Source organism: Mus caroli, unplaced genomic scaffold (genome assembly GCF_978045245.1).
Source record: "Mus caroli unplaced genomic scaffold, Mus_caroli_1 scaffold_11, whole genome shotgun sequence".
NCBI lineage: Eukaryota > Metazoa > Chordata > Mammalia > Rodentia > Muridae > Mus > Mus caroli.
In genome coordinates, this window is record NW_028227266.1 from 74,477,709 (window position 1) to 74,504,028 (window position 26,320).

Here is a 26,320-nt window from a genome sequence, read left to right on the forward strand (position 1 = left end):
ATGAACCAGAGAAAGAAGGAGCCAGAAGATTAGAACATATTGCTGACATTAGTATGATGCCAAGCAGAGCAATTCAGTCAGAAGGCAAGAGAAGCTGGATTGAATCAGTCATCTGAGTATATTAGATTGTATGGAGGCTAGCGAGCTTCCAGGCCAAGGCCTAATGATAGAAGAGAGAAACACTTTGGGCTCAGCTCACATCATGTATTGGCACTTCTTGTGTACAACTCTCATCAGCATCGGAGGAAAGAAAAGCAACATTTACATAGGTTAATCCATCCAAGCTTCCTGTTTGATACACGTACAGGTCTAGCAATAGGATTACAAAACTCTGATGCTTTTAATGTATTCACAGAATGAAATTGAGTAAGAGCACCGAGAAAGAATGAATAGCCTCGACTATATAAACAGGACTGCATTTCTAAAATACTGCTGAGCAGCAGCAAATTCTCATCTTCACTGGTATCTCCTTATTGTGATTGTTCAAATTCATCCAAGTGTATGATTAACATTTTTTTTTTGCTACATTTAGGATGACAGCAGCACAGATAGGCTTGATTTTACCCCAAACCATCTGTCTTTAGATGCTATTTCATTAAATATTGCTTTAAAAACTTCTGAGAATATTTTTCAAATCTTGACCTTCTCAAGTCATTTGTCTCATTAAGAAATGGCTCTATTAAAAAGCTCACAGTCAGCTATTGGATGGATCACAGGGCCCCCAATGGAGGAGCTAGAGAAAATACCCAAGGAGCTAAAGGGATCTGCAACCCTATAGGTGGAACAACATTATGAACTAACCAGTATCCCGGAACTCTTGACTCTAGCTGCATATGTATCAAAAGATGGCCTAGTTGGCCATCACTGGAAAGAGAGGCCCATTGGACTTGCAAACTTTATATGCCCTAGTACAGGGTAACGCCAGGGCCAAAAAGTGGGAATGGGTGGGTAGGGGAGTGGGGGGGGGGGGAGGGTATGGGGGAACTTTTGGGATAGCATTGGAAATGTAATTGAGGAAAATACGTAATAAAAAAAAAGATTCAGTATATGAATTCAAACAACATATTCCTCAGTTCTTTTTACAATCCTGAAAGCAACATACTTTGGCATAGATAAATATGCCAGCATGTATTTTATGAGTGTTTATTGAAACGTGGGTGTCTCTTAGCATCTGAAAATGCATCACAGCAATGCAAAGCAGGCATGCAGTTTGGATGGGCCAAGGGAGACTGCCTGTGTGTCTATGTGTATGTAGGTGGCTGAGATTGGATTGTTTGTTGTGGTTGTTTTTTTCTGTTTGTGTGAATCATATGAACAATAGCTTCTGTTGGATTGTTTTTCTACTCTTTTGAGTTTTCTCTGCCTAAAGAGTCCAATACAACCACAGTCTAACTGAAGAATTGTCTTAGTTAGTAGTTTACTGCTGTGAACAGACACCATGACCAAGGCAACTCTTATCAGGACAATGTTTAATTGGGGCAGAATTAGGGGTTCAGAGGTTTAGTCCATTATCATCAAGGCAGGAGCATGGCAGTAATCAGGCAGGCATGGTGTAGGAGGAATTGAGAGTTCTACATCTTCATCTGAAGGCCTCTAGGAGAAGACTGGCTTCCAAACAGCTAGGATGAGGGTCTTAAAGCCCATACCCACAGTGACACACTTCCTCCAATAAAGTCACACCTACTCCAACAAGGCCACACTGTCAAATAGTGCCATTCCTTAGGCCAAGCATATTCAAATCACCACAAGAATATAATAAAGTATTTAAATATATTATCTAAATATGTTTTATGTTTATTTATATACTTTTTGTTAAAGCGTTTTTCTTGAGATTTGGTGAAATCATAAAATACAACAACAATGAGAAGAGATATGGATTTTATTGTTTATTGCTTGCATTAGTGTGGTACATGGGTATGGCTTAAGCACCCCATGACACTGTGATTTTAGAGAAGTTTCTCTAGGGTAATAATGGGTCCAAAAGGATGTATCAAAAGATATAAATGACTTGGAGAGGCTCCAGATCTGAACAATACTCCCAGAAGTGTTTAGGGCAATATTTAATGAAATAGCATTAAAAGAGAGATGATTTTGAGTAAAATCAAGCCTGTCTGTGTTTCTATCCTCTTTGCTCAATTAGTTGTATTTTATGAAGGCATGAATGCTTATTTTAAAACTTAAAAAACCTGAAGACTTTATCTAGTGGCTGGGAGAGTTTTCACCACACACTGGGCAGTTTCTCAATGACATCTACTTTACATTTATTTTTATTAATGTGTATTTGACGAAGGTCTGGTGTTAAGTGCTTCACAGCCTAGAAACTGTCAACTGGCAACTTACAAAGTCAGTAATCAAAGATGACATTCTTACTACTGATCCGTCCATAACTCAATCAAATCCCATGATACCGCTGGACGATAGACTGAGTTTACTTCCAAGTAAGTTTCTCTAGAGGGGTGGAGAAAATTTTTTTCTTTATTAAACTTTACTTTTTAAACAGACCCTTGTTTTTAAAAATATTTGTACACACATAAATAAGCAATAATGAGTAAACATTTAAAATCCATGTAATCCTGTTTGGTTCACTCTTAGTACTTAGGGCAACCCCTGCTATTGTAGAAATGAGGTAACTGTGGCTTTTGAGATTATTATGAGCTGCGCCAACTGAGTTTTAAAAAATGTAGTATTTATTAAAACAATGTACTTGCAGTCTTTAATTTATGGTATGGCATTTTTTTTGAACTTTTGGTGGATACTACCTATAATTAAATTATTTGTTCATTTTTCGGATGCTTTAATTCTTTATGTATTCTCACTTCACCAACTGGCTAATTATGTGGCTTTGTTTGTAGAAATTAAGTCATGCAGCTCATGCCTAGATACACATTTATACACCCATAATTTCATTTGATATTTAAGAAAGAAGAAAGTCAATACTTCATTATGCCAAATCAAACCATATTGAAAACATACCCATGGTGGTATTGATTATGTGTCTGTTTTTCAAAGCTCTAAAGCAGGGCTGTTTAACTTCAAGTTCATCTCCCACTTTAGCTTTATATTCAAATTGAAAAGTGTTTGTAACTCCTTCCTCTAAATTGTTTCTGACAGAAAATTCCTTTCGTAGTCCCTTGCCATTGATGGGGTTTTCAAGTGTTGCAAATTTCCTTTATCTGTTGCTTTCCCTCTGAACAAAATAAAAGCTATAATTGGCATTCTAGAAGGGAAAAAATGGGTTGGTGGAAACTGGACAGAATCCAAGCCTCAGACAGAGAGAGGGATGGAAAAATAGAACCATGTCTCCCATGAGCCCTCAACAATGTGGCTTAGTATGTAGACCAAAAATAGTGTCTATAGATTGAATTCTTGACAATACATGCTGTTCTCTCCCAGCTTCAGTGTGAACACTCTGCACACTATAGGTGGTCAATCAACATGAATTGAATTATTTAGTTATTTGCCATTTGAGTTATTTGCAATTTGATGGGCAGAGTGGAAGATGTGCTAGCTTTACACCGCTAAGCTTTTCACATGCACACTAGAAATCAAAGAGATTCTGTCTGTTCACTCTCACTGGCCATTTGTTCCATCCACAATATTCAATCGTCTTCAAGTTTTTAAGGAACTTTTAGACATTCTTTGTTCTGAATTTGATGGAAGTTTGAGACAGGGTCTTGGCTTCCATAAAATTAATTGTGAAAAATATTCCTAAAAACGAGGTTCTCTTTCACCCATTAAATATATTATGTAAGACGAGATTATAAGTGTTTTGCACATCTTATGGATGTCTCTCATGATTTTTTATAACTGTTTTTTAATATTTTTATAATTCTCTGAATGTTGTTGATTATCTCAATAAATATGCTTCATGCATTCATTGAGATCTCATGATTGAACCTGGGATTCCAATGAGAGAAAATGTTACAGTGTCTACTGCTGGTTTGTTCTCTGGTTCTGGTGAAGCTAATTTGCCAGGAAACTATTGAAAAAGGTTTTATGATTTTATATATCCATGTAAGGACACACTTTTGTTTTATGTAATATTTGGCAATATGGCTAAATATCCAATTCTAGTATGAAAGCATTTTGATTTTTTATCCCTGCCAATGCGTTTGTTTTTCATTTTGATTTCTAGAAACTTGTGGAATCTTTTGTTTGCCTCCGGGATCCTAAATTTTTAAGCTGTGTGTCCTGTAGGCTAAGCATCCACCAGACATATTTACTTATGAAATTCATTATTTCAAATAAATGATTCAAATTATTTTATATTTTCTTCTTCCTCATTATTTATTGCAGAGACATTACTATCTGGGTGAATTTGGAACACCATTTCTCCTGTCTTTTAATCACCCTTTCCCATTTTCTTCTTTTGTGACTCTTTTATTTCTTTTCTCATACATTATAATCTCAGTCCACTTCCCCCTCCCTCTATTCCTCCCAGTTCTTCCCCATTTCCTCCCCCTTTTGGATCCATGCTACTTTATTTCTTTTACTGAAAAAAATTTCTGTGTTTCTAACTGAGCTTGACAGTCATTATACTCTTTACCTCTAAGAGATTAATTTTGTCCTCTCTCCCTCTCTCCTTCCCGCCCTCCTTCCTACCCTTTATCTCCTCTCCTGTCCCTTCCTCCTTTCCCCTCCCTCCTCTACAATCTGTCCCCTTCCTTCCTTCCTTCCTTCCTTCCTTCCTTCCTTCCTTCCTTCCTTCCTTCCTTCCTTCCTTCCTTCTTTCCTTCCTTCCTTCCTTCCTTTCTTCCTTCTTTCCTTTATTCTTTCCTTCTTTTCTTCCTTCCTTCTTCCCTCCATCTCCCCTTCTCCCTCTCTTCCTTCATCTCTCTCTCTCCTTTCAACATTTGTGCTATGAATACAATAGGCTTTCTTAACACATGAAAGAAACTCATCAATTCTGCTAGTGAACTCAAGTGTCTATGTAATAATACATATATACTAGCTAGATTAATACTAAATAACATAAGGAATATGTGTAGCTTGAACAACAGTGTCAGAAAACATATTTTCTGATAATTAATATAGAGTTGGATCAGAGATTCAAGAAGTTATTAAGTTTGAATACATTGGAAGAGTATGTACAAATGAACTTTATATTTTCTGTTTAACCTTAAATCCCAGCATAGAAGTGCCTGGGAATGTGTAACCAGATCAGCCAGTGAGGATTCCTCTGCCATCTTTACAGTATAGTTTCATTTGATAAGATGTAAGGCAATCACATGGGTGTTTTTTTTTTTTTTTTTTACTGATTCTGACACCTGGTGTATTTTTATTAAACTGTTCTGAAGTTGATCTTGAATTATAGAAAATAATCTTTTAATATTTATGCAGTGATTCATCTCATTCATAATTTTTTGAAAATGTGCTATCAAGAGTTGTTACCCATGTCATATATTATGTATCCTAGTTTCTATTTTTGAATATAAGGACTGAAACAATAAATACTCACTTTGAATTTAAGACAGGTAAAATAGTTAAACAAATAAGTCACAAAACCATACTTTTTTGAATTTTAGTTTTCTTTTCCTCCTTTTATTGAAAATAGGTTGTTTTCCTAATCCCAAGCACAGTCCCCCTGTTCTCTGCCCACCCTTCTCTCCCCTCCGATACATTCCCTTCTGTCTCTTATTAGAAAAGAACAGGCAGGTCTTTAAGAGAAAGCAACCAACTATGACAAAATAAAATATAATAAGATAAAACAAAACCCATCATATTGAGGCTGGACAAGGCAACACATAGAAGTATAAGAGCCCCAAGAGCAGGCATATGAATCAAAGACCCAATTGTTTATACACTCAGGAGTACAAACAATGAGAAAAAAAACTAGGCTGCAAGCTGTGGTATGTATGCAGAAGACCTGGTGAAGACCCATGTAGTCTCTGTGCTTCCTGCTTCAGCCTCTATGAGTTTATGTGAACTTAGCCCTGTTGCCTTGTTCTCCTGGTTTCCTCCGTTCCCTCTTGCTCATACTCTTTTGCCTCCTTGTTTGTGCAGTTCCCTGAGCTCTGAGGGGAGGGATTTGATAGAGACATCCCATTTAGAGTTGTGTGAAAAAAAACACACACAGTTTTTAGTAAACAATTTTCAATAATTTAAAAGGACATTTAAACGTTATAAGTATGAAAAATTTGAATGCATCACACATATATCAAGAAAAATTAACAAGGATTTTTATGTATTTATAAAGGACAGTTTACAAGAACATAAGGGATAGATGTTTTTTCAAAATATCTTATCATCTATAAACTGTTCTGAAAATTATTTAGAATTTATTAATTATTCTAAAAGAAACACATTGCTTCAATTAGCTTTCCCTTCTCTCCAAAAGTAATAAACCCATAAAGAATCATAGTGATTCTACCAGGTTAGAATATATTATTAAGTAACAACATAGTGTTAAAATGAATACACACACACACACACACACACACACACACACACACACACACACACACACATATATATATATATATATATATGACACAAGGATTCTGTCTAAGCTATATATATCATTTGGAATAATGCTATTTCCTGAGGCAAGAACTCCACTGACTTAAGCAAAGGTGATTGAAAAGCTCTAATTGAATTACCACCGTTATGTGGAAAGACATCCCAACCCCAGACCGCACATGCATAGAACAGTCACTGTGGGTCAGGGATTGAAGAAGGAGCTGAAGGTAGACAAGCGGGCCTGTTAGAAGTGCTGTGCAGCCTTACAGTCTCTGGGGTTGGAGTTAGCTTGTACGTACAACCACCTGCAGCCACTAGTGATGTTTGCCTAAACAGAAGTAGTGAGCACTACGTTCGAAGGCATTCATTCCTAATATCTTCTTATAATGTATATATCTTAGGGATTTACTTATTTTAATTTTTTATGTGTAAGTACTTTTTTCTTGCATGTATGTGCAACCATATATGTGGCTGTTGCCCACAGAAGCCCCAGAGCCCCAAGAACCGGAGATGGTTGTGAGTCATCTTGTCTGCTGAGTCATCTCCCCATCCCTCACTCTCACAGTTTTATTCCTTACCTTAGGAAGCATGGAAACAAGTCATTGGCTCGCTACTGTCACTTAGATAAGCACTCAAGCTGATAAGCCTAGAGTTTCCTGAAAGAAAATCGGAAATAAATGGATAAGAATACTGGATTTATTTTCAGTTTGGCCAAGCCCAGAAGACAGAAACCTATTTTTTTCTCTGTCTTTTCTGTAGACCAGTGGTTCTCAACTTTCCTAACCCTGCAACTCTATTTTAAACAGTTTCTCATGTGGTGCTGACCCCTAACTATAAAATTGTTTTGTTGCTACTTTGTAACTAGTTGCTACTGTTATGACTCATAATGTAACTATCTGATATGCACGCTATCTAATATGTGACCTCCCAAAGGGGGTGTGGCCCATGGGTTGGGAACCACTGTGGTAGAAGTTTAGCGATTTTATAGAAAAGTTGAGACAGAAGACAAATATGTAAATGCCATAACTGTGTGAAATCTTTTCCTCTAAGGCTAGCTAGCTCCTCCTCTGGCTCATACCAGAGATTCATCTCTTCTTTCTCCCAGAAGGGTATACTGAGGGAGAGAAATACTTTACTTTAATTCTTTGGGATCCTTTGTTCTACCTACACTATTCAAAAGTAGGGCACATGTAAATCTCTTTAGGATATCTTTCCCTTGACAGGGATGTTATAACGGTGAACTTCAGATGTCAGCGAGAATAGTCACATTTCTCTGAGCCCGACTTTACTGAAAACATAGAGTATACTTTAAGGAAATATCAGCTTGAATTGTAAGTTGAGCTTGAGTAAACTCCATGAGTGTTATCAGACAGATTTAACAGTTGAAGCAGTGAATTTGAGAATGGCATTCGTTTGTTTGCTTATCTAAAAAAAATATACCCTTTAGCTATAGAAACTCTGTCTTACACTTACTTTATCCCCTATAGAGAGATTCTGAATACATTTAATAGAATTGTGAACTATTTATTTTTTCAAGGATTCTTTCCATAGGGTATGAGTAGAATGTTCCTATTTTTTTCTAAATAAGTATTGCATATAGTAAAAGTGTGGTGTGGAAAGTCTGTTATTATAGAAATAAAGTACAGACCCTAATCATGGACAGAGTAGCAGTGTGTGGCTTCACTTGCACAACATGTGTGAGATGACCAGCAGCTCATCTCTGAATTGTAACGAAAGGAAGCAAGAGTGGAGGTCAGCACTGAGAGAGAGCTGTCTGGGAGAATGGAATTTTATATCTAATTTTTCACAGTAGCACAATGGCTACTAGGTCTTGTGACTCAGGACCCTCTGGTCTTGTAACCAAGCATGAGTACTGAGGTACTAAGTCAGGTGCTTCTCTATCACTCACCCAGAGAATGCTCCCACTGTGCCTTTATGATATCAGCCTATTAGAGAAGCCACAGAGTGATATTAGAAGAAAACTCACTCAGCCTTTCATCCGTGTTTGCAGACAATCACAGATATTCACTATGGATGAACTGCTATTTCACAATTTTCAAGATGTAAAACGACAGTTTTTATTCTGCAGGACCTTACTCTAAACCATATTATTCTCGGTTGGTTAAATATGGAATGTTGTATTTTAAGACTTCTCAAGGTCATTCTGTGAAGTTCAAAGGAATCATATTGGTGATCTCAAGAGGCAGGCAATCTATAAAAGGATCCAGTTTTTTTCCGCCAGAGAGACTATGAGAACTAAACTCTAAACATTTGCTAAAAGGTGCCTATAAGAAAGCTGTGCCTGTGTACTGGTCTCAAAAATTTTTGCATATTGATACCACAGTCCTTTACTTAGAGTAAATGTCATCATTTATTATTATGAAACCATTTTTTATTATATAAAATTTGCTAATCAAGTCTGTTTTTGTATTGTTCTACATTAATTTTAACATTAGTATTGATATGAATATTTAATCCATACATATGAACATTTGTCTTTAACCTCTAATTAATAATTATCTTTACAAAAATGTTTATAATATAAGAAGAAAATATTTTCCATACACTAGACTACATTTGAAAATAATGAAGTGAGTATCCTTTCAGAAGTTAGTGACTTTCAGTGGACTGATGTTTCCTGGCAACGTGAGAGTAACATGTAACACTCTGTAGTCCCCTTGTAGCCATGAAGCATCCATATAGGATGCCTAGTAAATATTATTGCTTTGTGTCTACTCGCCTAGAATTCTAGTTTGAGTTTTCTTTTAATAACAAAATTAAAAAAAAAACACAGCCACATTGTTATGTTTTTTTAGTTAACAAAACTTTATTCTACATGAGGAAAGCAATATTCAGATAGTTAACTTTTATTGACCATTTATTATTGGTGTGAATCAAGAAACATATCAAGATAGCAGAAATGTAGGAAGCACAGATAAGTCCCTTAAGCGTTTTATTCATGTGATAGGTATAAGGCAGCGTAATCATAATGCAAGAGGGAAGAGATATTTCTTTTGGTGAGAACTCTCCCTCCACTCATCTCTCCCCCTGTCCCTCCCTCCTTCCCTCCCTCCTTTGCTTCTCTCCCTTCCTCTTCTATATCTATCATCCCATTTCTTCCTCCTTTATATGAAAAGATAGCATGTTATCTTTATAACCACACTTTGAAAAAAGACCATTCTTCTTGATCATTTTGGGCTCTTTTCTGATTCCTCTGTCTCCTTAGGTATTAAGGTTTGTTTTAGAACATGCCAGGAGTGATTATTTTATAACTGAATATATAAATTGATGCAGTAGCTATTTTAGGGTAAGCAAGATGAGTGTGGAGAGTGAGAAAGAAGACAAAGCAGCATAGTGTCAGGACTCATCCTGGATCTGTCAGCTCAGATGGGAGTTTCTGGGAGGCGCTGGCATAGTCTGGGTGAGTGGAAATAGAACCAAGGAACAACAGCAATGGGCAGATGTCCTCTGTGACAATGAGGGAGGCAGACAAGAGCAAGACCACTTCATAACTATATCAAAGCACAGATCAAGGATAAGAGCCTTAAGCATATCTCAAAATGGCTATGCATCATATCCCATTGTAGACTATAGTTCTGGCTATTGTTTCCTTACGAACTGTAGCTCTATTGTATCTTCCTCATCACTATGTCAAATGCTAAAAAAGCCTGATCCTCTAGAAGGGAAGTATTAATTGAGTTGAGCAAAGTGGCTCACATATGTAGTGTCAGCCCTCAGGAGGCGAAGCCAGGATCATAATGAGGTTGATGTCAGCTTGGGTTACAAATGCTCAGACAGTGAAACAAAATAAAACAAACAACCTCCTGGAATCTTGGCCCAAATCATCTGTCATACAATCATGACTCCTTTCTAATATTCCTATCCCTGAATCATGTACTCACTAAGTATATTGAAAAAAGTCAATAAACCCAACTTTGTTCATAGAAAAATGTTTCCAGGATTTTGCTGTGTCCTGGGAATTGATACAAAGAGGAGGAAAAGGCTAAATGCATAGAAAGGGAAGCATGATTAAAAATGAAGATGTGAGCATGTAGAAAGGTTGGCCTTGGGAAATTTTACACTGAGACAGGATTAGTCATCATAATTAGGCGAAACTGTGTGGATAGGGTGGGACAGCTTGCATATATAATCCCTATACTCAGGAGCCTTGGGCAGGAGGATCACAAGTTTCAGGCCAGTCATGTCAGAAACTCAAAAACTAAGCAAATAATAACACAACAACTTTAAGAGCTTTGTCGCAAAGAATACCAAATAAGGAATTGTAAGACCTAGAGACTATTCTTTGTTTTGTAATCAACTAATATTTTAGTATCGAAGAAGTTCATATTTTACCTAAATTATGGGAAAAAATGAAGATGCTACCTTGTTGGTTCACATAAGGGAGAAGAAGCAAAATTTGAATCATATTAATTTTACTTAACCAATCACCTGTCTATTTATTGCTTTCATTGTTTATGATTAATTATTGAGACAATAATTGATGTTTATAGCCTATCCTCTTAGTATCCTAAATTACCGTGGAGCACAGCCACTGTCAACCCTTTTCTTCCTTAAGATTAGTAACTTGTGCTTCTAAATTGTTAACAGTTTTAAAACAAAATATTACATAAATATTGGACCATTAATTGGAATAATCTCTTGTGTACTGTGTGGAAGCATCACCTGTTAATTAATAAAAGGCTGATGACCTATTAGCAAAAGGAAGGAAGTAGAAGGTGGGAATTTCTGTAAAGTGACTGGAATTCTGGGAGATAGTCAGAGATGGGAGATTTGCCCTGGACTCAGAGAAAGTTGGATGGGTTATATAAGTCACAAGCTAGTCAAGGAATAAGCCAAAGCTTGTGCTCTAGGTATTTATGTGTGTGTGTGTAAAAGCCCAAGGTTACATGTAGTCGTGAGCATTTAGGAATACAAGCATTAGGAAATGTGAATACCAACTTGGTAGAATGCTTTGCAATATTTAAGGAGACAACTAATACTCACAGTCATATACCACAGTGGTGCTAAGAGCCTCCAAGGGCTCTGTAATCTGGAGTTTGCCTGACCTCTGGCATGATTGTTCATTTAGATAAAACCTGCATTCATTTACCCGCAAACAGTCTTTCCAGGGCCCAGTTATGCTTCTTAGTGGACCAAGGAAGGGATTCTTGAGAAGTCATGCAGGTTAGTGTTCACACAGCAGCGTTACACCTTCTCTTCCATACTTTCAGCATCTAGCCATCCTCTTAGAAAGGGTTGTCTGGGTCTTGCAGCTACCCATGATATTTCTGTCTTCTCAGGTATAGCTCATGACTATGAGATTAAGACAGACTGCCCAGGGATATATTTTTCTAAAACTGAAGATAAATTATTAATAAATTGTTATCTCTTGTCAAACAACTTCAGTCATCAGTTATTATAGACATAAAAACATTTAGACCAGGGCACATTTTTTTCCCCAGTTTCCATCAGTGTTGAAATCATTAGGCAAGGAACCTATTTGAGAACACACTATCTTAACAATAAATGTCTATGGCGTGTGTATCTTGAGCAGAAGCAGCTTCCTGTTAATTTCAGAATTCTGACAATTTACAATTTTAAGCTACAACATGGTCTGATCCATAATCCTAGCACTCAAGAAGCAGATGCCAAGCAGAGCCCTGTGAGCTGAGGCCAACCTGGTCTACACAGTGAGTCCTGTCTCAAAGGAGTGGTGGCAGCAGTGAGATTTGTAGAGATGGTTCAGTAATTAAGAGGACTAATTGCTCTTATGAGACTGGGTTTGGTTCCCACACACACGATGGCTCACAATCACCCATACATAACTTTAGTTCCAGGAGATCCAACCCCTTCTTTTGTCCTGTGCTGGCACCAGGCATGTACATGATGCATATGAATATATACACACACATAAAACATTCATACACATAAACTAAAATTTAAAAATGTAAAAATAATTTAAAACAATGTCATACTATAAACTCATTCTATGATGGAGTATGAATCTACTGATTCGTATCTTACCTCATACACTTTTTTGTTGTTGTTGTTTTTTGTTTCTTGTGTTTCGAGACAGGGTTTCTCTGTATAGTCCTGGCTTTCCTGGAACTCACTTTGTAGACCAGGCTCGACTTGAACTCAGAAATCTGCCTGCCTCTGCCTCCCAAGTGCTGGGATTAAAGGCGTGCGCCACCACGCCTGGCTTCTTATACACTTTTATATCATCACATTTAGGTGTTTGGCTTTAAAGACAGACATAATACGAAATCATTTGTGTCAGTGTACTAAGGTAGTTAAGCTTTATATTGCTTTACCCAGATTTGTCTGGAGGTTCATGTAGATAAAAATGTATGGAGAACATATAATAAAAGCTAGAAGCTCAATGATTCTGATTTCGACTTACCTGTATGATTCTGACTTGACAGATTATGCTATTATCACATTTTTGATAGATTTTTTTGGTGTGTATGTGTGCTCAGTAAAACAAATTGGAATTTTAAAAGATCCATTAACATTCATGAGCTCAAATAAACAATACTATGTTGATAGATTTATTGGTAATTCCTCATGATACCATGTGCAATTGCCTACATAGTCCTGTCCATTGGAACACACAGCGTGCACCATCATACACCATACGAGGGCTTTTTTTTTTTTTTTCCAATTTGAAACATTCCAGTGACACAAATGGAAGGTAACAGGAGTAGAATGTGTCAAAAAAGTAGAGCCAATATATGATTGTTAGAGAAATGCGCTCTGCTGAGTTTTGACATTAATAAAGGCCGCAGTGCTCTTTTCAAATAAAATGATCATAGGGGAACTGATTGATACAATGGGCTTTAATTGGAATTATATTTCAATACACTGATACAATGGACTTCAGATGTAGTTATATTTTTTCCTAATAGTTTCAATTTTGCTTCATACAAAATAAATAATATGTATAAGTTTAGGGAATGAAATTTTCTCTACTAGAGCATAGTGTTGTATCATGTGTTCTCCAATTTATTTTGACAAATCTGAGTTTGGCTCCAATGAGCTAAGTCCACTGATGTTGGTTATTTTTTATGTATATTGTCATTAATTAGGAGTTTTAATGTGGCTGGAGCGAGTGGGGCTGGAGTGAGTGGGGCTGGAGTGAGTGGGGCTGGAGCAAGCAGAGGTCCTGAGTTCAATTCCCAGCAACCACATGATGACTCACAATCATGTATACAGCTACAGTGTACTCATATACATGAAATGAATAAATAAAAATCTTTAAAAAAGAGTTTTTATGCTTTTATTATCATATGTCAATTATACATTAATGATGGGTTTCAGCATGGCATTTTAGTACATGTACATGACATATATGATCAGTCATATTTACCCCATTTTCTCCTGATTGCTTCTCCAACTCTGACTGTTCTCCATCTTCCTCCTGACATTCATGTCTCTCTATCTACTCTTATGTCTTTTAATAAAAGCTTTATTTTATTTTTATGTTTATATGTATAAAATACATATATTACATACATACCTATACTTATGTATGTGTGTGTCTGTGTGAGAGTTTGTGCATGGAAGTAGTATCTGCAGAGGCCAGAAGAGGTTGCTCAATGCCCTGTAGCTGAAGTTACAGACAATTGTGAGCTATTTAACACAGTTGTAGGAACAGAACTCCATAAAACCCTCAAACACTCTAAACTGCTTAGCCATCTCTTCATCCTTCTTTCACATCTTTTTTTCTTTCTCCCACCCACCTAATGACTGAATGAGTCTCATCAGGGTATTGAGGTTGCAATAGGAGCAAGGAGCTTAGAGGCAAGAGTTTGTTTACATGAACATAGATATCTCTCCGGTGAAGGAAATGTTTCTCTTGTCACCAACCATCATTTTTTATTTAAACCAGGGAGTGGTAGGGTGCCATGGATCCTCCAGATTCCATGACAGGGTTTCAAAGTGCCCAGTTTTGTGTGAACCTTTGTGTGTTTAAGAACGAAATAGCCTCACAGCTTATACAGCTCTATTCTGTAGTAAGTTGAAGAAGACAAATAGCACAGTGATTGAATTCTTGCAATTCATTGGTGTCCTAGAGGTGCTGAGAAAATGTCTGTGTTCTTTAATGTGGTTACTGTTAATGCAGGAAAGTCCAGGAAGCTAGAATTGAGACAGAAGAGTGGGCAGGGAATGAGATCCAGAAAAGCATGGTGTTCAAAACTGGCCTATGGCAGACACTTATTGGCAAAGAAGAAGGCTGGAACCCTAGCCAAGGGGCCAGTATGTAACAGATAGAATATGCTAAGACATATATGAAAATGACCTATTTAAAAGTTCCAATATTTTATGAACTGGGCCTTTGAGATTCCAAACTTCTTCCAAGCTCCTGCTTGATGTCTCCTTGGAAGTGTCTTCTTCCTTATTCAGTTGCCTCTGCTTCTGCTAACACTCACCACCAACAGAAGCATGGCAGAAGTTGGTGTCCCTCCCCCTCCCTGAGCCCTGCCCCTCTCTCTCTATCTTTGTTGTGATCTTACATTCTTTCCGCACCTTCTTTAATATTTCCTGAGCTTTGGAGGGGATTATAATAGATTGCCTCAGCAAAATAGGATTATGGATTTTATAGTTATTTGATCTTTTGTTCCAGTGAAGCAGATTTTACTAAAAATGATAGGAAAAAAGGTTGAGGAAACACCTTGCATTTAGTTGATTCAGCAAGCACAGAAGGAACAAATGAAAGAAAACATTTAGTATAATACAAATATAAACGCTAACAACAGAAGAAGAATTTCTGAGTTTTGCTCTTGAGTACTTTTTCCAAGTTTTCCAAGCCATTTAACATATAATGCATTGTGGTCCATTAAAATGCTTAATATTTACTAAATTTTCACAACACGAAGAGGTAAGACTTTGCTTTTAAGAAGGCAAGAATATTAATTTTGAGAACATTAATTTTATGTATACCTCTGTTAAAAAAACTACTTTGGGAACTTTGATTTTTTCAATGGGATCTCATGAAGAAATTAAAGGTATAAAGCAACCCAGCTGGAGAGTTACACATCATTTTAATATTGAAAACAGTTATAATATAAAGTAAAATTATCCAACAAAATGAGTATCCAACACACATGTAGTGTTGGATGGCTTTTCTTGGATTTCTGAAAGTTGTAGAGTGATGTTTGGAAAACAGACATTTGTTACCACCTAGTTTTCATTATCCAATTTCTTATTTTCAATTTAGAGGTATTAATATTTGCCACCTTTCTAGAATTACTCTTTGCAGGAACCTAAATTACCATGCTGGGTTTTTGTGGGCATTATTTGGTGTTGAAGTCCATATAAATAAGTCTTCTTTGGTTGCTAGCTTCAATGTACTCTGGAATTTCAATTGCTGTTCTGATCAGAGAATATAGGTTGATTCTGTGTGATATACTTTTAATACAAATTTAATTAAACTCTGAAAGGTTGTCTTCTTGAGGGCTAAACAGACTAGACTCCAGAAGAGTAGATGGCTTATTTAACATTAGTACAAATTATCTGCAGTTTGGAAATGCATACTTTAGATTGGATTCCATGAAGGTCACTGTACTGGTTGGTTTTGTGTGTCAATTTGACACAGCTGGAGTTATCACAGAGAAAGGAGCTTCAGTTGAGGAAATGCCCCCATGAGATCCAACTGTAAGGCATTTTCTCAATTAGTGATCAAGGGGGAAAGGCCCCTTGTGGGTGGGACCATCTCTGGGCTGGTAGTCTTGGTTCTATAAGAGAGCAGGCTGAGCAAGCCAGGGGAAGCAAGCCAGTAAGAACATCCCTCCATGGCCTCTGCATCAGCTCCTGCTTCCTGACCTGCTTGAGTTCCAGTCCTGACTTCCTTGGTGATGAACAGCAGTATGGAAGTGTAAGCCAAATAAACCCTTTCCTCTCCAACTTGCTTCTTGGTCATGATGTTTGTGTAGGAATAGAAACGCTGACTAAGACAGTCACATGTCAACTCTCATAGCCAGGATTATGGTATGAGTTTTGACTTAAATCTCAATAAGAAAATTTGATTAATGGTTGCTATAATTTATAATACTAGATATCACCTCTTTGTAGAATGGAGTAAACATATTTGTGAATGTCTCAGTGGGTACTTGTCGTCAGGTAGAGAACTAGTTACCTAGGGTCTAGGAGAGGTTACTTTTTTTAAAAAAATATTTTTTTATTATGTATACAGCAGTCTCGGGCATGTATGCCTGAAGACCAGAATAGGGCACCAGATCTCATTAAAATGGTTATGAGCCACCATGTGGTTGCTGGGAATTGAACTCAGGACCTCTGGAAGAGCAGCCAATGCTCTTACTCTCCAGCCCTGGGAGGGGGTTAGTTAGATAATGCACAGACTTTATATAGAAACGCAAACATTTAGATGAACTGGGACAGGTAGAGACTTTACATCATTTTATATAAGTTGACTTCCAGTTTAGTCACCAAATGAAGCTGAAACAATTTTTTGTTGTTGTTGTTTTGTTTTTATCGAGACAGGGTTTCGCTGTGTAGCCCTGGCTGTCCTGGCACTCACTTTGTAGACCAGGCTGGCCTCGAATTCAGAAATCCACCTGCCTCTGCCTCTGCCTCCCGAGTGCTGGGATTAAAGGTGTGCGCCACCACCTCCCGACTGAAAGAAATTTTTACAAAATTCTTTAGAGTTGTTAATTCAAGAATTTATTCTCATACTAATAAAACAGGAAGAAATAGTAGTGTATACGTGGAGTAGCAGGCTGGTCCTGACATTTAGCAACCGTGGATGAAACTTTCGTGTCACTCTTTATTTCCTCCATGTTCAATACAATGAAAAGCAGCTCTGAGATGAGGTTCTGCACAGCAGAATGTATCAGTTTATGCCAGACAAATGCTACTAACTACTGTCAAGGGACAGTGTCACCATCCATTGATTTAAATTATATACAAAAATAATAATTCAGATAGCTTAGTTTAGTCCTCTCAAAACATAAATTGTGGCAAATTTAACATTCAGAAATGCACTTTCAGTGATTAGCCACCCAGTTAACTGGCGTTTTCTGCCATTACTGCTGCCATTTTCTCAGGCAGGAGTGGATGGACAGAGGAAGGTGGGGGACACTCTGTCTATTCTATTGCCGGCCAGAAGTATGAATCCAAACAATGTTCTAAGATAGCCTCATTTGCCTCATTTAGAGAAAGTGCTCCTATTTCCTCTGAACATAGGTCTTTATTAGGAATAAGATAATGATATTTTAAAGGAACACACTTCACTAAATCATGTTAAGTAGCGCTAGTGCGAGTCATAGAGCTAAAATTCATCATTCCGGTGAGCCCCAGAGCACAGGGATGGCTCTAACTCTCATCCTCTTGTTTTCAGAGGCTAATCATAGTGCCTGAGCTGTAAGTAGGCAGAGGGCCCCTGACTCCCAAAATCACCTACTATGGCTGAAAATAAACATGAGATTTTTTTTGAATAACAAAGACCAGGAATGCTATGTGTTTTAGTCATGACTTGCTTCAGAAGTGTCTCTCATCTGGCTTTGGAGCACAAACATTTTGATGCTCAGTTCCGTAGTGTCATAACTGTATAGCCATGTTCTCCTTTCACCAACTATAAGCCTTTCTTTAGTTTAGATCCCCAAGTTCTGAATACTTACAACAGTATCAGAATCATGTCAACTAATTCAAAGAAATTTTTGTACCCTAACACAATTTTTTAAATTTATAAGTCTAGCACATATATGTATGTATGTATGTATGTGCTTGTGTGTGTATTTTTTAAACCTTTTTGCAATAAAATTTTAGGAATGAAAAAATCATTGTAAAATGTTAAAATTACTGTTGATGGTAATTATAAAATGCCTTGGATATTGTGTATCATAGCAGTTTTTTTATAATAATATATCATATTATCCTAAGTGATTAAGATCTTTGAAAACTCAAAAACCAGAGAAACTAAGCCATTAGGTAACAGTGAATGTTCCTAAATGAATCCTTTATGTAACTAGCTCATTAGGAACGCCTGGTAGCCACTAGGAAAAACCTGTCAGACAGCACACACTAAGTCAAATCGTGTTACAATGTATTTGAAATGTATTGCTCTAAATCCTTCAGCATTTTTTTTTTTTACTATTCTCAGGAGAGCTATATTTTTTATTTCATTTGGTGGAAGGTAGTTAAAAGAGGGGAGCTGGGTTCTCATTTCACTCTGAGGACAGAGGTCTGAAGATGTTACACTTCGCCAGAGCAAGCATCCATGCAAGAGCCTTAGAATAGAGGAAAGCTATTTCATTCACATAAGTAAGAAAGAAAGTAAGTAAGTCGGTAGGTAGGTAGGTAAGTAAGTAAATAAATATTAAGTAATTAGATAACTTGCTCTCATCTGGGGAAGTCACTGCAGAAGTGGTCTTTCTTCTGGTATACATTGCAGTCAGGTAGAGAAAGCTGTTCTGGTATGTTGTCCCACAGAAGAATGAATGTTGTTTAATATATGCTTCATAAAGCTGGAGGAAGGAGTTTTAAGCATTGCTGTAAAGGAATGATCCCCATTAGAGGACATGTATTTCTCCTGATTGAAACCTTAGACAGCATATACCTCCGAATTACACAAAGGAAGCATCACATGAATGTAAATTCGGTTTTTATGGATCAGCTAAAAAATAAATTTGTTTTAAATCAGAAAAAGATTTTGCTTCATTTATTTGCCTACAAAAATGTCACATAATGTCCTGTGTTACAGACTCTTCCTCCTCCCCTCTTTGCTATGACTTCACTCGAAACTCTGGAGGCTTCTATGTCATCATTTTTGTTCTTGTATGAAACCTAGGTTCTGGTACTTGATACATATTGGCAATCACTTTACAACCTTCACTTAAAAAAAAAAAACTCTTTGGATAGTCTTTCCATTTAGGATCCAGGAATTTGTATAAAACCAGACGGTTATATTGCATTTGAACCAAAAGGCTGTTGGTTTGTGGAATTTCCTTTAACTGGAAACATGTATGAGTCTGTGGTTTTAGTGTTTTCTCAGTTTTATACTATCCTGCTTGTTTTCATTTTTAAAGGCGGAGAATTTATCATTGATTTCCATATTTTATAAGGAGCTAACATTTTCTCTTCATTCCTTATTTTTTTTTTTTTTCAGTTGAAAGAGACAAGGACTTTTCTCATCAGAGGAGGCATTACAAAGAGTTTCGGTTTGATCTGACCCAGATTCCACATGGAGAAGCAGTGACAGCAGCCGAATTCCGGATTTATAAGGACAAGGGAAACCATCGATTTGAAAATGAAACAATTAAGATCAGCATATATCAGATCATCAAGGAATACACAAACAGGTATCAACGTTATATTGACTATCCTAGCAAGGACTGGATTTTAGTAAAAACGCCATTCATAGCTTATGTAATTTACAACATTTTCTTGAATGAAAGGAGATTCTGAGCCAGGTAAAGAACACTAAACAGTTCTGTGGACTCTAGCTGCATATGTATCAAAAGATGGCCTACTCGGCCATCACTGGAAAGAGAGGCCCATTGGACATGCAAACTTTATATGCCCCAGTACAGGGGAATGCCAGGGCCAAAAAAATGGGAATGGGTGGGTAGGGAAGTGGGGGGGAGAGTATGGGGGACTTTTGGGATAGCATTGGAAATGTAATTGAGGAAAAGATGTAATAAAAAAATATATATAAAAAAAGAACACTAAACAGTAAGAATAAGGAGCTAGTGAAATGGTTCAGCAGTTGAGAGCTCTCAGTCTTGTAGAGGACCATAGTTTGGCTCCTAGCACCTATTTCAGGCAGCCCACAACCACCTTTAACCCTAACTGAATTTCTCTTCTGACTGATATCCTTTAACACCTGATATGCATGCACACACATATATACTGAATAAAAATGTCAAAATATCGTAGCCGGGCGTGGTGGCGCACGCCTTTAATCCCAGCACTCGGGAGGCAGAGGCAGGCGGATTTCTGAGTTCGAGGCCAGCCTGGTCTACAAAGTGAGTTCCAGGACAGCGGGGCTATACAGAGAAACCCTGTCTCGAAATACCAAAAAAAAAAAAAAAAAAAAAAAAAAAAGTCAAAATATGTCTAAAAATGAAAAGAAATGAATAAGTAAATATTAAGAATCCCTCCAGCCGGGCGTGGTGTCGCGTGCCTTCATCCCAGCACTTGGGAGGCAGAGGCAGGCAGATTTCTGAGTTTGAGGCCAGCCTGCTCTACAAAGTGAGATCCAGGACAGCCAGGGCTATACAGAGAAACCCTGTCTCAGAAAAAAATATCCCTCCAACATTTTACAGAATTTTCTACTACTGACCAATCCATGTATGAAATGGCATCATGTCTCTCTCTCTGTTTTTTCTTTGTCTTTGTCTCATTTTGTCAATTTGCCTTTCAGTCAAGAAAATTTGTGTTTTATTATACCTACACAAAATTTCATATAATATTATTTAAATAGATCAGAGTTCTGTAAACCAGAAAGGACTTGTTTGCTAGGTAAGGGGTGGGATATTATACAATTAGTTATGTGTATTTTGAATAAAGATAGTTCTACTTATATTAGATTCTGACAGACAACCAGTGCCCATCCTTTCTAAAGATATTTGGAAACTGCATGATAACAGATGATAGATCAAAATATTAAGAGCCTGAAAATATCACTGATAATGGACTGATGCAAATGAAGAACCAGGTATTAACTATAGTTCATAAACATGTTCTCTGACCTTTAATCTAACACAGAAATGTTTTAGTTAGTCATCTTTGTGGTGATTAGCTATCTTTTTAGATATTTTCTTCATTTACATTTCAAATGCTATCCCCTTTCCTAGTTTCCTCTCTGAAAGTCCCCTATACCCTCTTCCCTTCCCTGATCCCCAACCCACCCACTCTTGCTTCCTGGTCCTGGCATTCCCCTGTAATGAGGCATATAATCTTCAAAAGACCAAGGGCCTCTCCTCCCATTGATAGCCGACTAGACCATCTTCTGCTACATATGCAGCCCGAGACACGAGCTCTAGGGAGTACTGGTTAGTTCATATTGTTGTTCCTCCTATAGGGTTGCAGACCCTTTTAGCTCCTTGGGTACTTTCTCGAGCTCCTTCATTGGGGGCCCTGTGTTCCCTCCAATAGATGACTGTGAGCATCCACTTCTGTATTTGCCAGGCACTGGCATAGCCTCACAAGAGATAGTGATTAGCTATTTTTGTTGAAGAGTTGACATGTTATAGCCAGAAGCTCTTCATCTGCCAGTAGCTTCCATTCAGGAGATCAGAACTTTCTCATGGGGAACTTCTGTGTCCTTTGGTAAATACTTAAGGTTCTATGTGTAGTCACTCTTTACCTTGATAACTCTTTATAGTTTTCCAGTGTTTAGGTTTTCCTTGATGTTCTAATTGTTATAGTTTCCCAAAGAACAATTTATTAGTCTCTCACAATACTTATTGAAGATAAAAAATTGAAGTCAAATACCTTTGACGACCTGTAGAATGCTCATGATGCTAAACAGAAAGTCACATGGTTAAAAAGATCTCAAGGGTAAAAAAAAAATTGTTTTAGCTGGCCTTCTTCAGAATTATTTTTTAACTGAGTTTTAGATGTGTAGCACTTATTAGTATCCCATGGAACACCAATTAAGGAGGATCATTTTAATAAAATTTGCTCTATATGCACTGCTATTATAAGAGAACTAATAAGAAGTCAGAAAGATCTGTGTCATTTTCTTAACAGTAGTTGTTGGCCACAGGTGAGTTATATTTTTAAAAACTCTCACTGTAGTGGTGTTTTTAATCATTGATTTTCATTGTTGTTCTTAAAGTTAAAATATCTTGTATGTAGTCCAGGCTAGTTTAGAACTTATAGAATCTATGTCTCTGCCTATCAAGTGATGGAATTTCAAGTGTGACTCATAAAGTATACTAGTGGTTCTACTTATAAAATAGAGGCACAATACCTGTGCATGTAATGAGTCCTATAAAACATCTGTTTGGCATGAAATAATGGTATACCTTTCAAAGTTAAGTGATAATTGAAAATAGTATTTTGAACATTACTTAATATTTCTCAACTCTAATTTTATTTTACTTATAACTATCTTTTCTACAGTGGAAGGAAGGATGTTGTAAACATTTCTTTTTATTCCTGGTTCTACTAAGTTGTTTGATCTGAATTAATATTTTGACATCACTATTATTTATGATGAGGAGTCTGGTGTATTTTAATGGACATTAAGTTGTTCTTGGTTATTTAACATTTCATGTCTTTTTCAGAAGAATGTTTAATACATCTGGCCTTCCTCATTCTGAATATTTTGACTGATTCTAAATATAAAATTTTATATTGACCAAAATAAAAAGACACCTTTTCAGGTCTTGTTATAGTTTTGAGGTTAAATGTTCCTTAAAGACCTGTATGTTAAAGGTGTGACCTTCAGAAGGGGACTGTTGAGGTTCCCTGGGACTCTAAGAGGTGATAGGAGCTTTGTCAGAGATTCTTTTTTAACTGTGGGGATATGGCTTCCAAAGTTGAAACTTTTACTCAATCTTTGTCCATGCATCACCTCATGATTGATGGATACTTTGTTCAGCCACAAAACCCTACCACAATGCATTCCTCCCTACAAGGCTTCAGTATTTATTGGGCTACTTGATCAGGACTGGGATTGATAAAATAACAAGTCCAAATAACTCTTTTCCATTTGTATGTTTATTATTTTAAATATTTCATTTGTAGTAATAGAAAGTTGACCAATTCAAGCCCATAATTCTTTGTGCTTACGATATTTTTGTACACACATATGAAGAGAAAGAGAAAGAGGAAGAGAGAAAAAGAAAGGTATAGAGAAAGAGAAAGAGATAGAGGGAAAAAACTTTATACTACATATATGCTAAGTAGAATTCCCAGCTGCTCCTCAGTGAGGACGAATGTCAAAATACTAGGATTTAAAAATGTTTCTCTTATATTTCTTAAGCTATGGAAGGAATTTTCCCCAATGAAAATTAGAACTAATATTTTCTCTTTATTTATTTTATTGAATTTTTTCATGCTAATTTAACTTTAATTCTGTGAGACAGGAATCAAGGTAAAAAAAAATAAAGCCACATTCCACAGTGTATGATCAGTTAAAAGAGAAAGAATTGCAATACAAAAAAGTAATTTTAAGATTCAAATAAATCTTCAAAATCATTTGCTGTATGTAGTCTGTCATATGAATATATACCTGCTGCTCCTTAAATAACTAAAATAGAGGTAGGAAAAGAAAATAGTTTTCTTATATTTTCAAAATGTATGTCACATCTCAAAGCTTTTATCACCAGAACTGTAAATTTTTCAGAAAGATTTATTTATTTATTTTATGTATGAGAGTACACTATCATTGTCTTCAGACACACCAGAAGAGGGCATCAGATCCTATTACAGATGGTTGCAAGCCACCAGGTGGTTGCTGGGAATTGAACTCAGGACTTCTGGAAGAGAAACCAGTGCACTTAACCAGTGAGCCATCTCTCTAGCCTCAGAACTGTAAATTTTTAATGTATTTTCAGGAAACTTCAGAAGCAGTTGAGATTCTTATAGATTGTACTTTTTGGTTCAGTGCATTTAATAGCACATATGCATTATCTCATATGGAAGCTCACTGTTTGTAAGGTCCTGCCTTCATGTGTATGTGTGTGTGGAAACTTTGCTATCACTTTGTCTAATGTTTGGATGTTTCACTTAAGAGACCTCAGCTGATCGATTAGCCAGCTAGCTTGTGAATCCTCAAAGAGTGTTAAGCAACCTCACTGCAAAGTGGATAGAGCCCTAATGCCATCTACTTTCCCACTTGTTTCGTCTATGTAACCTACAACTCTTTACATTCTAGATTTTATTCCTACCATCTCTTACATTCCTGATTTATGCTTATGCACATTTAAATGCGTGCAATTTAAAGAAGTGTTCTGATAGGCATCCAAGTCTGTATTTTTCCTGCTAAAGAGGTAACACATTTTTCTATCATTTCATTTATTTTAATCGTTTTATATAAAACCAACAACTCCAAATCTCATACAGAACGCACCGCTCTTCAGTCACACCTCATATATTGACATTATTGAGAAATGAGGTTTCCACACTATTAAATTTTCCAGCTCATGCAGCTGAGCGCCACACGCACGCTTTTGTTGAGCAAGCACAGAGGACCCAAGGCCGAGTAAATAAGATCTCAAAAGCTCATAGCCTGGGGGACATGGGATGTAGACAGCTTGCCTCACACAGACTTTAATAACAATAATACAATGTGCTAAGAACTATGATGTAAGTATGCACTAAGTGATGTGGAAATGTGAATGAAGGGAAATGAGTTCTTCACGTGGGTGGGGGACCAGTTTCAGGGGAGGGCTCTGGGACTTATCATTCAGGGTGGATAGGAACTTTCTAGAGGCAGAGGAAGGGTTGGATTTTTAACTTTAAAATACTATACATTAAAATGTTAAAATACCTAAAAATGTTATTAATTAAATCATATTATACAAACAAAATGATCAACAGCCACATAGGTTGTGATGTACATTTAACAGACACATGTGTCTGATGCTGTACTAAAGTGTTACATTTGAATTAAAAATCACACACACACACACACACACACACACACACACACACACACACGAGCCTTTTAGGAGTCTGATGCTCTATGGGCATACATTTCTGGACTCCACTGCACAAACATTTTAGGCTAGACTGCCCAATGTTATTAGCTGCCTTCATTCCTTGGTGTATTTAGCTCTGCTGTCATCATTTCAGTCCACAGTCAGCTTCCCGTTTACACCATCTCTCCCCCTTTGTGCTTCTTTAAGACTTGGGATTCTTCTGTGGACATTCTTCTAAATAAATGTATGTTGACAGCTTCTACACTGGACGATTTCCTGGCCTCATGAGACTTGCAGAGCAGAGGAGGACTCTGGAAGGGGGTGGAGTTGATTCTGCTAGTGCAAGGCAGCAGTCAAGCACAGCTTACATTTCTTGGTATACAGGGATCAAGCTTTATTCTATCACTGGTTCTCAACTGGGGCCCCACAGCTCCCTAGGGAACATTTGTCAATGTCTGAATGTCTTTTTGGTTGTCACATTGACGGGGATGGTGTGGGATTTGGGTGTGTACTACAGGCATTGAATGTGTGGTTACGCTGAGTTTGTATAGTGCGTCCTACAAAACCTTCTAAAAGGCACCAGGCATCTCCTTTAACCAACAACGAATAATCTGATCCCAAGTGCTCATTTTAAAATCTCAATATTTAAAATATGACACAGAATCAGATATTCTGGAATACCGATACTCATGATTTTCAGAATTTTAGAAGTCCGTGTTTGTTTTGTATGAAATAGTAAGGGTCATCTAAAAACATCTAAAAACAGCACACAATCTAAACTTTACCTTTTTTCCATATACTTCTTTTATTTTTAATATTATAACATAATTAAATCACTGCCCCTTCCATTTCCTCTCTTCAAGCCCTTCCGTTACTTCCTCCTGCTTTGTTTCAAGTTCATGGCATTTTTCATTGTTGTTATATGCTATATGTATATATAGCATATACACATATAAGCTGTATTTAGGAATATATATCTATTATAATATAAAATTTAAATATATAAAACTATACAACATTTTATATATAAATATATGTATAATATATAATTATATATAATAAGTTTCTAAGTACAACCTACTACAGATATCTATATATATAGTCTATGTATGTATGTATGTATGTATGTATGTATGTATGTATGTATGTATGTATCTATCTATCTATCTATCCCTGTATACAACCTGCTCAGTGTGTTTAATGTTACCTGTGTGTATGCTTTCAGGGCTGACTATTTGGTATTGGAT

At 36.8% G+C, this 26,320-nt stretch overlaps 1 protein-coding gene across 1 annotated transcript in view; it reads left to right on the forward strand.

The window, feature by feature from the left end:
- The window catches only part of Bmp5 (bone morphogenetic protein 5), a 132,442-nt gene that overhangs the window by 34,296 nt on the left and 71,826 nt on the right, over positions 1-26,320 (forward strand). Inside the window, exon 2 of the mRNA XM_021172253.2 lies at positions 19,586-19,778. Coding sequence (XP_021027912.1) covers positions 19,586-19,778 — 193 coding nt within the window. The remainder of the gene's footprint in view (positions 1-19,585; positions 19,779-26,320) is intronic.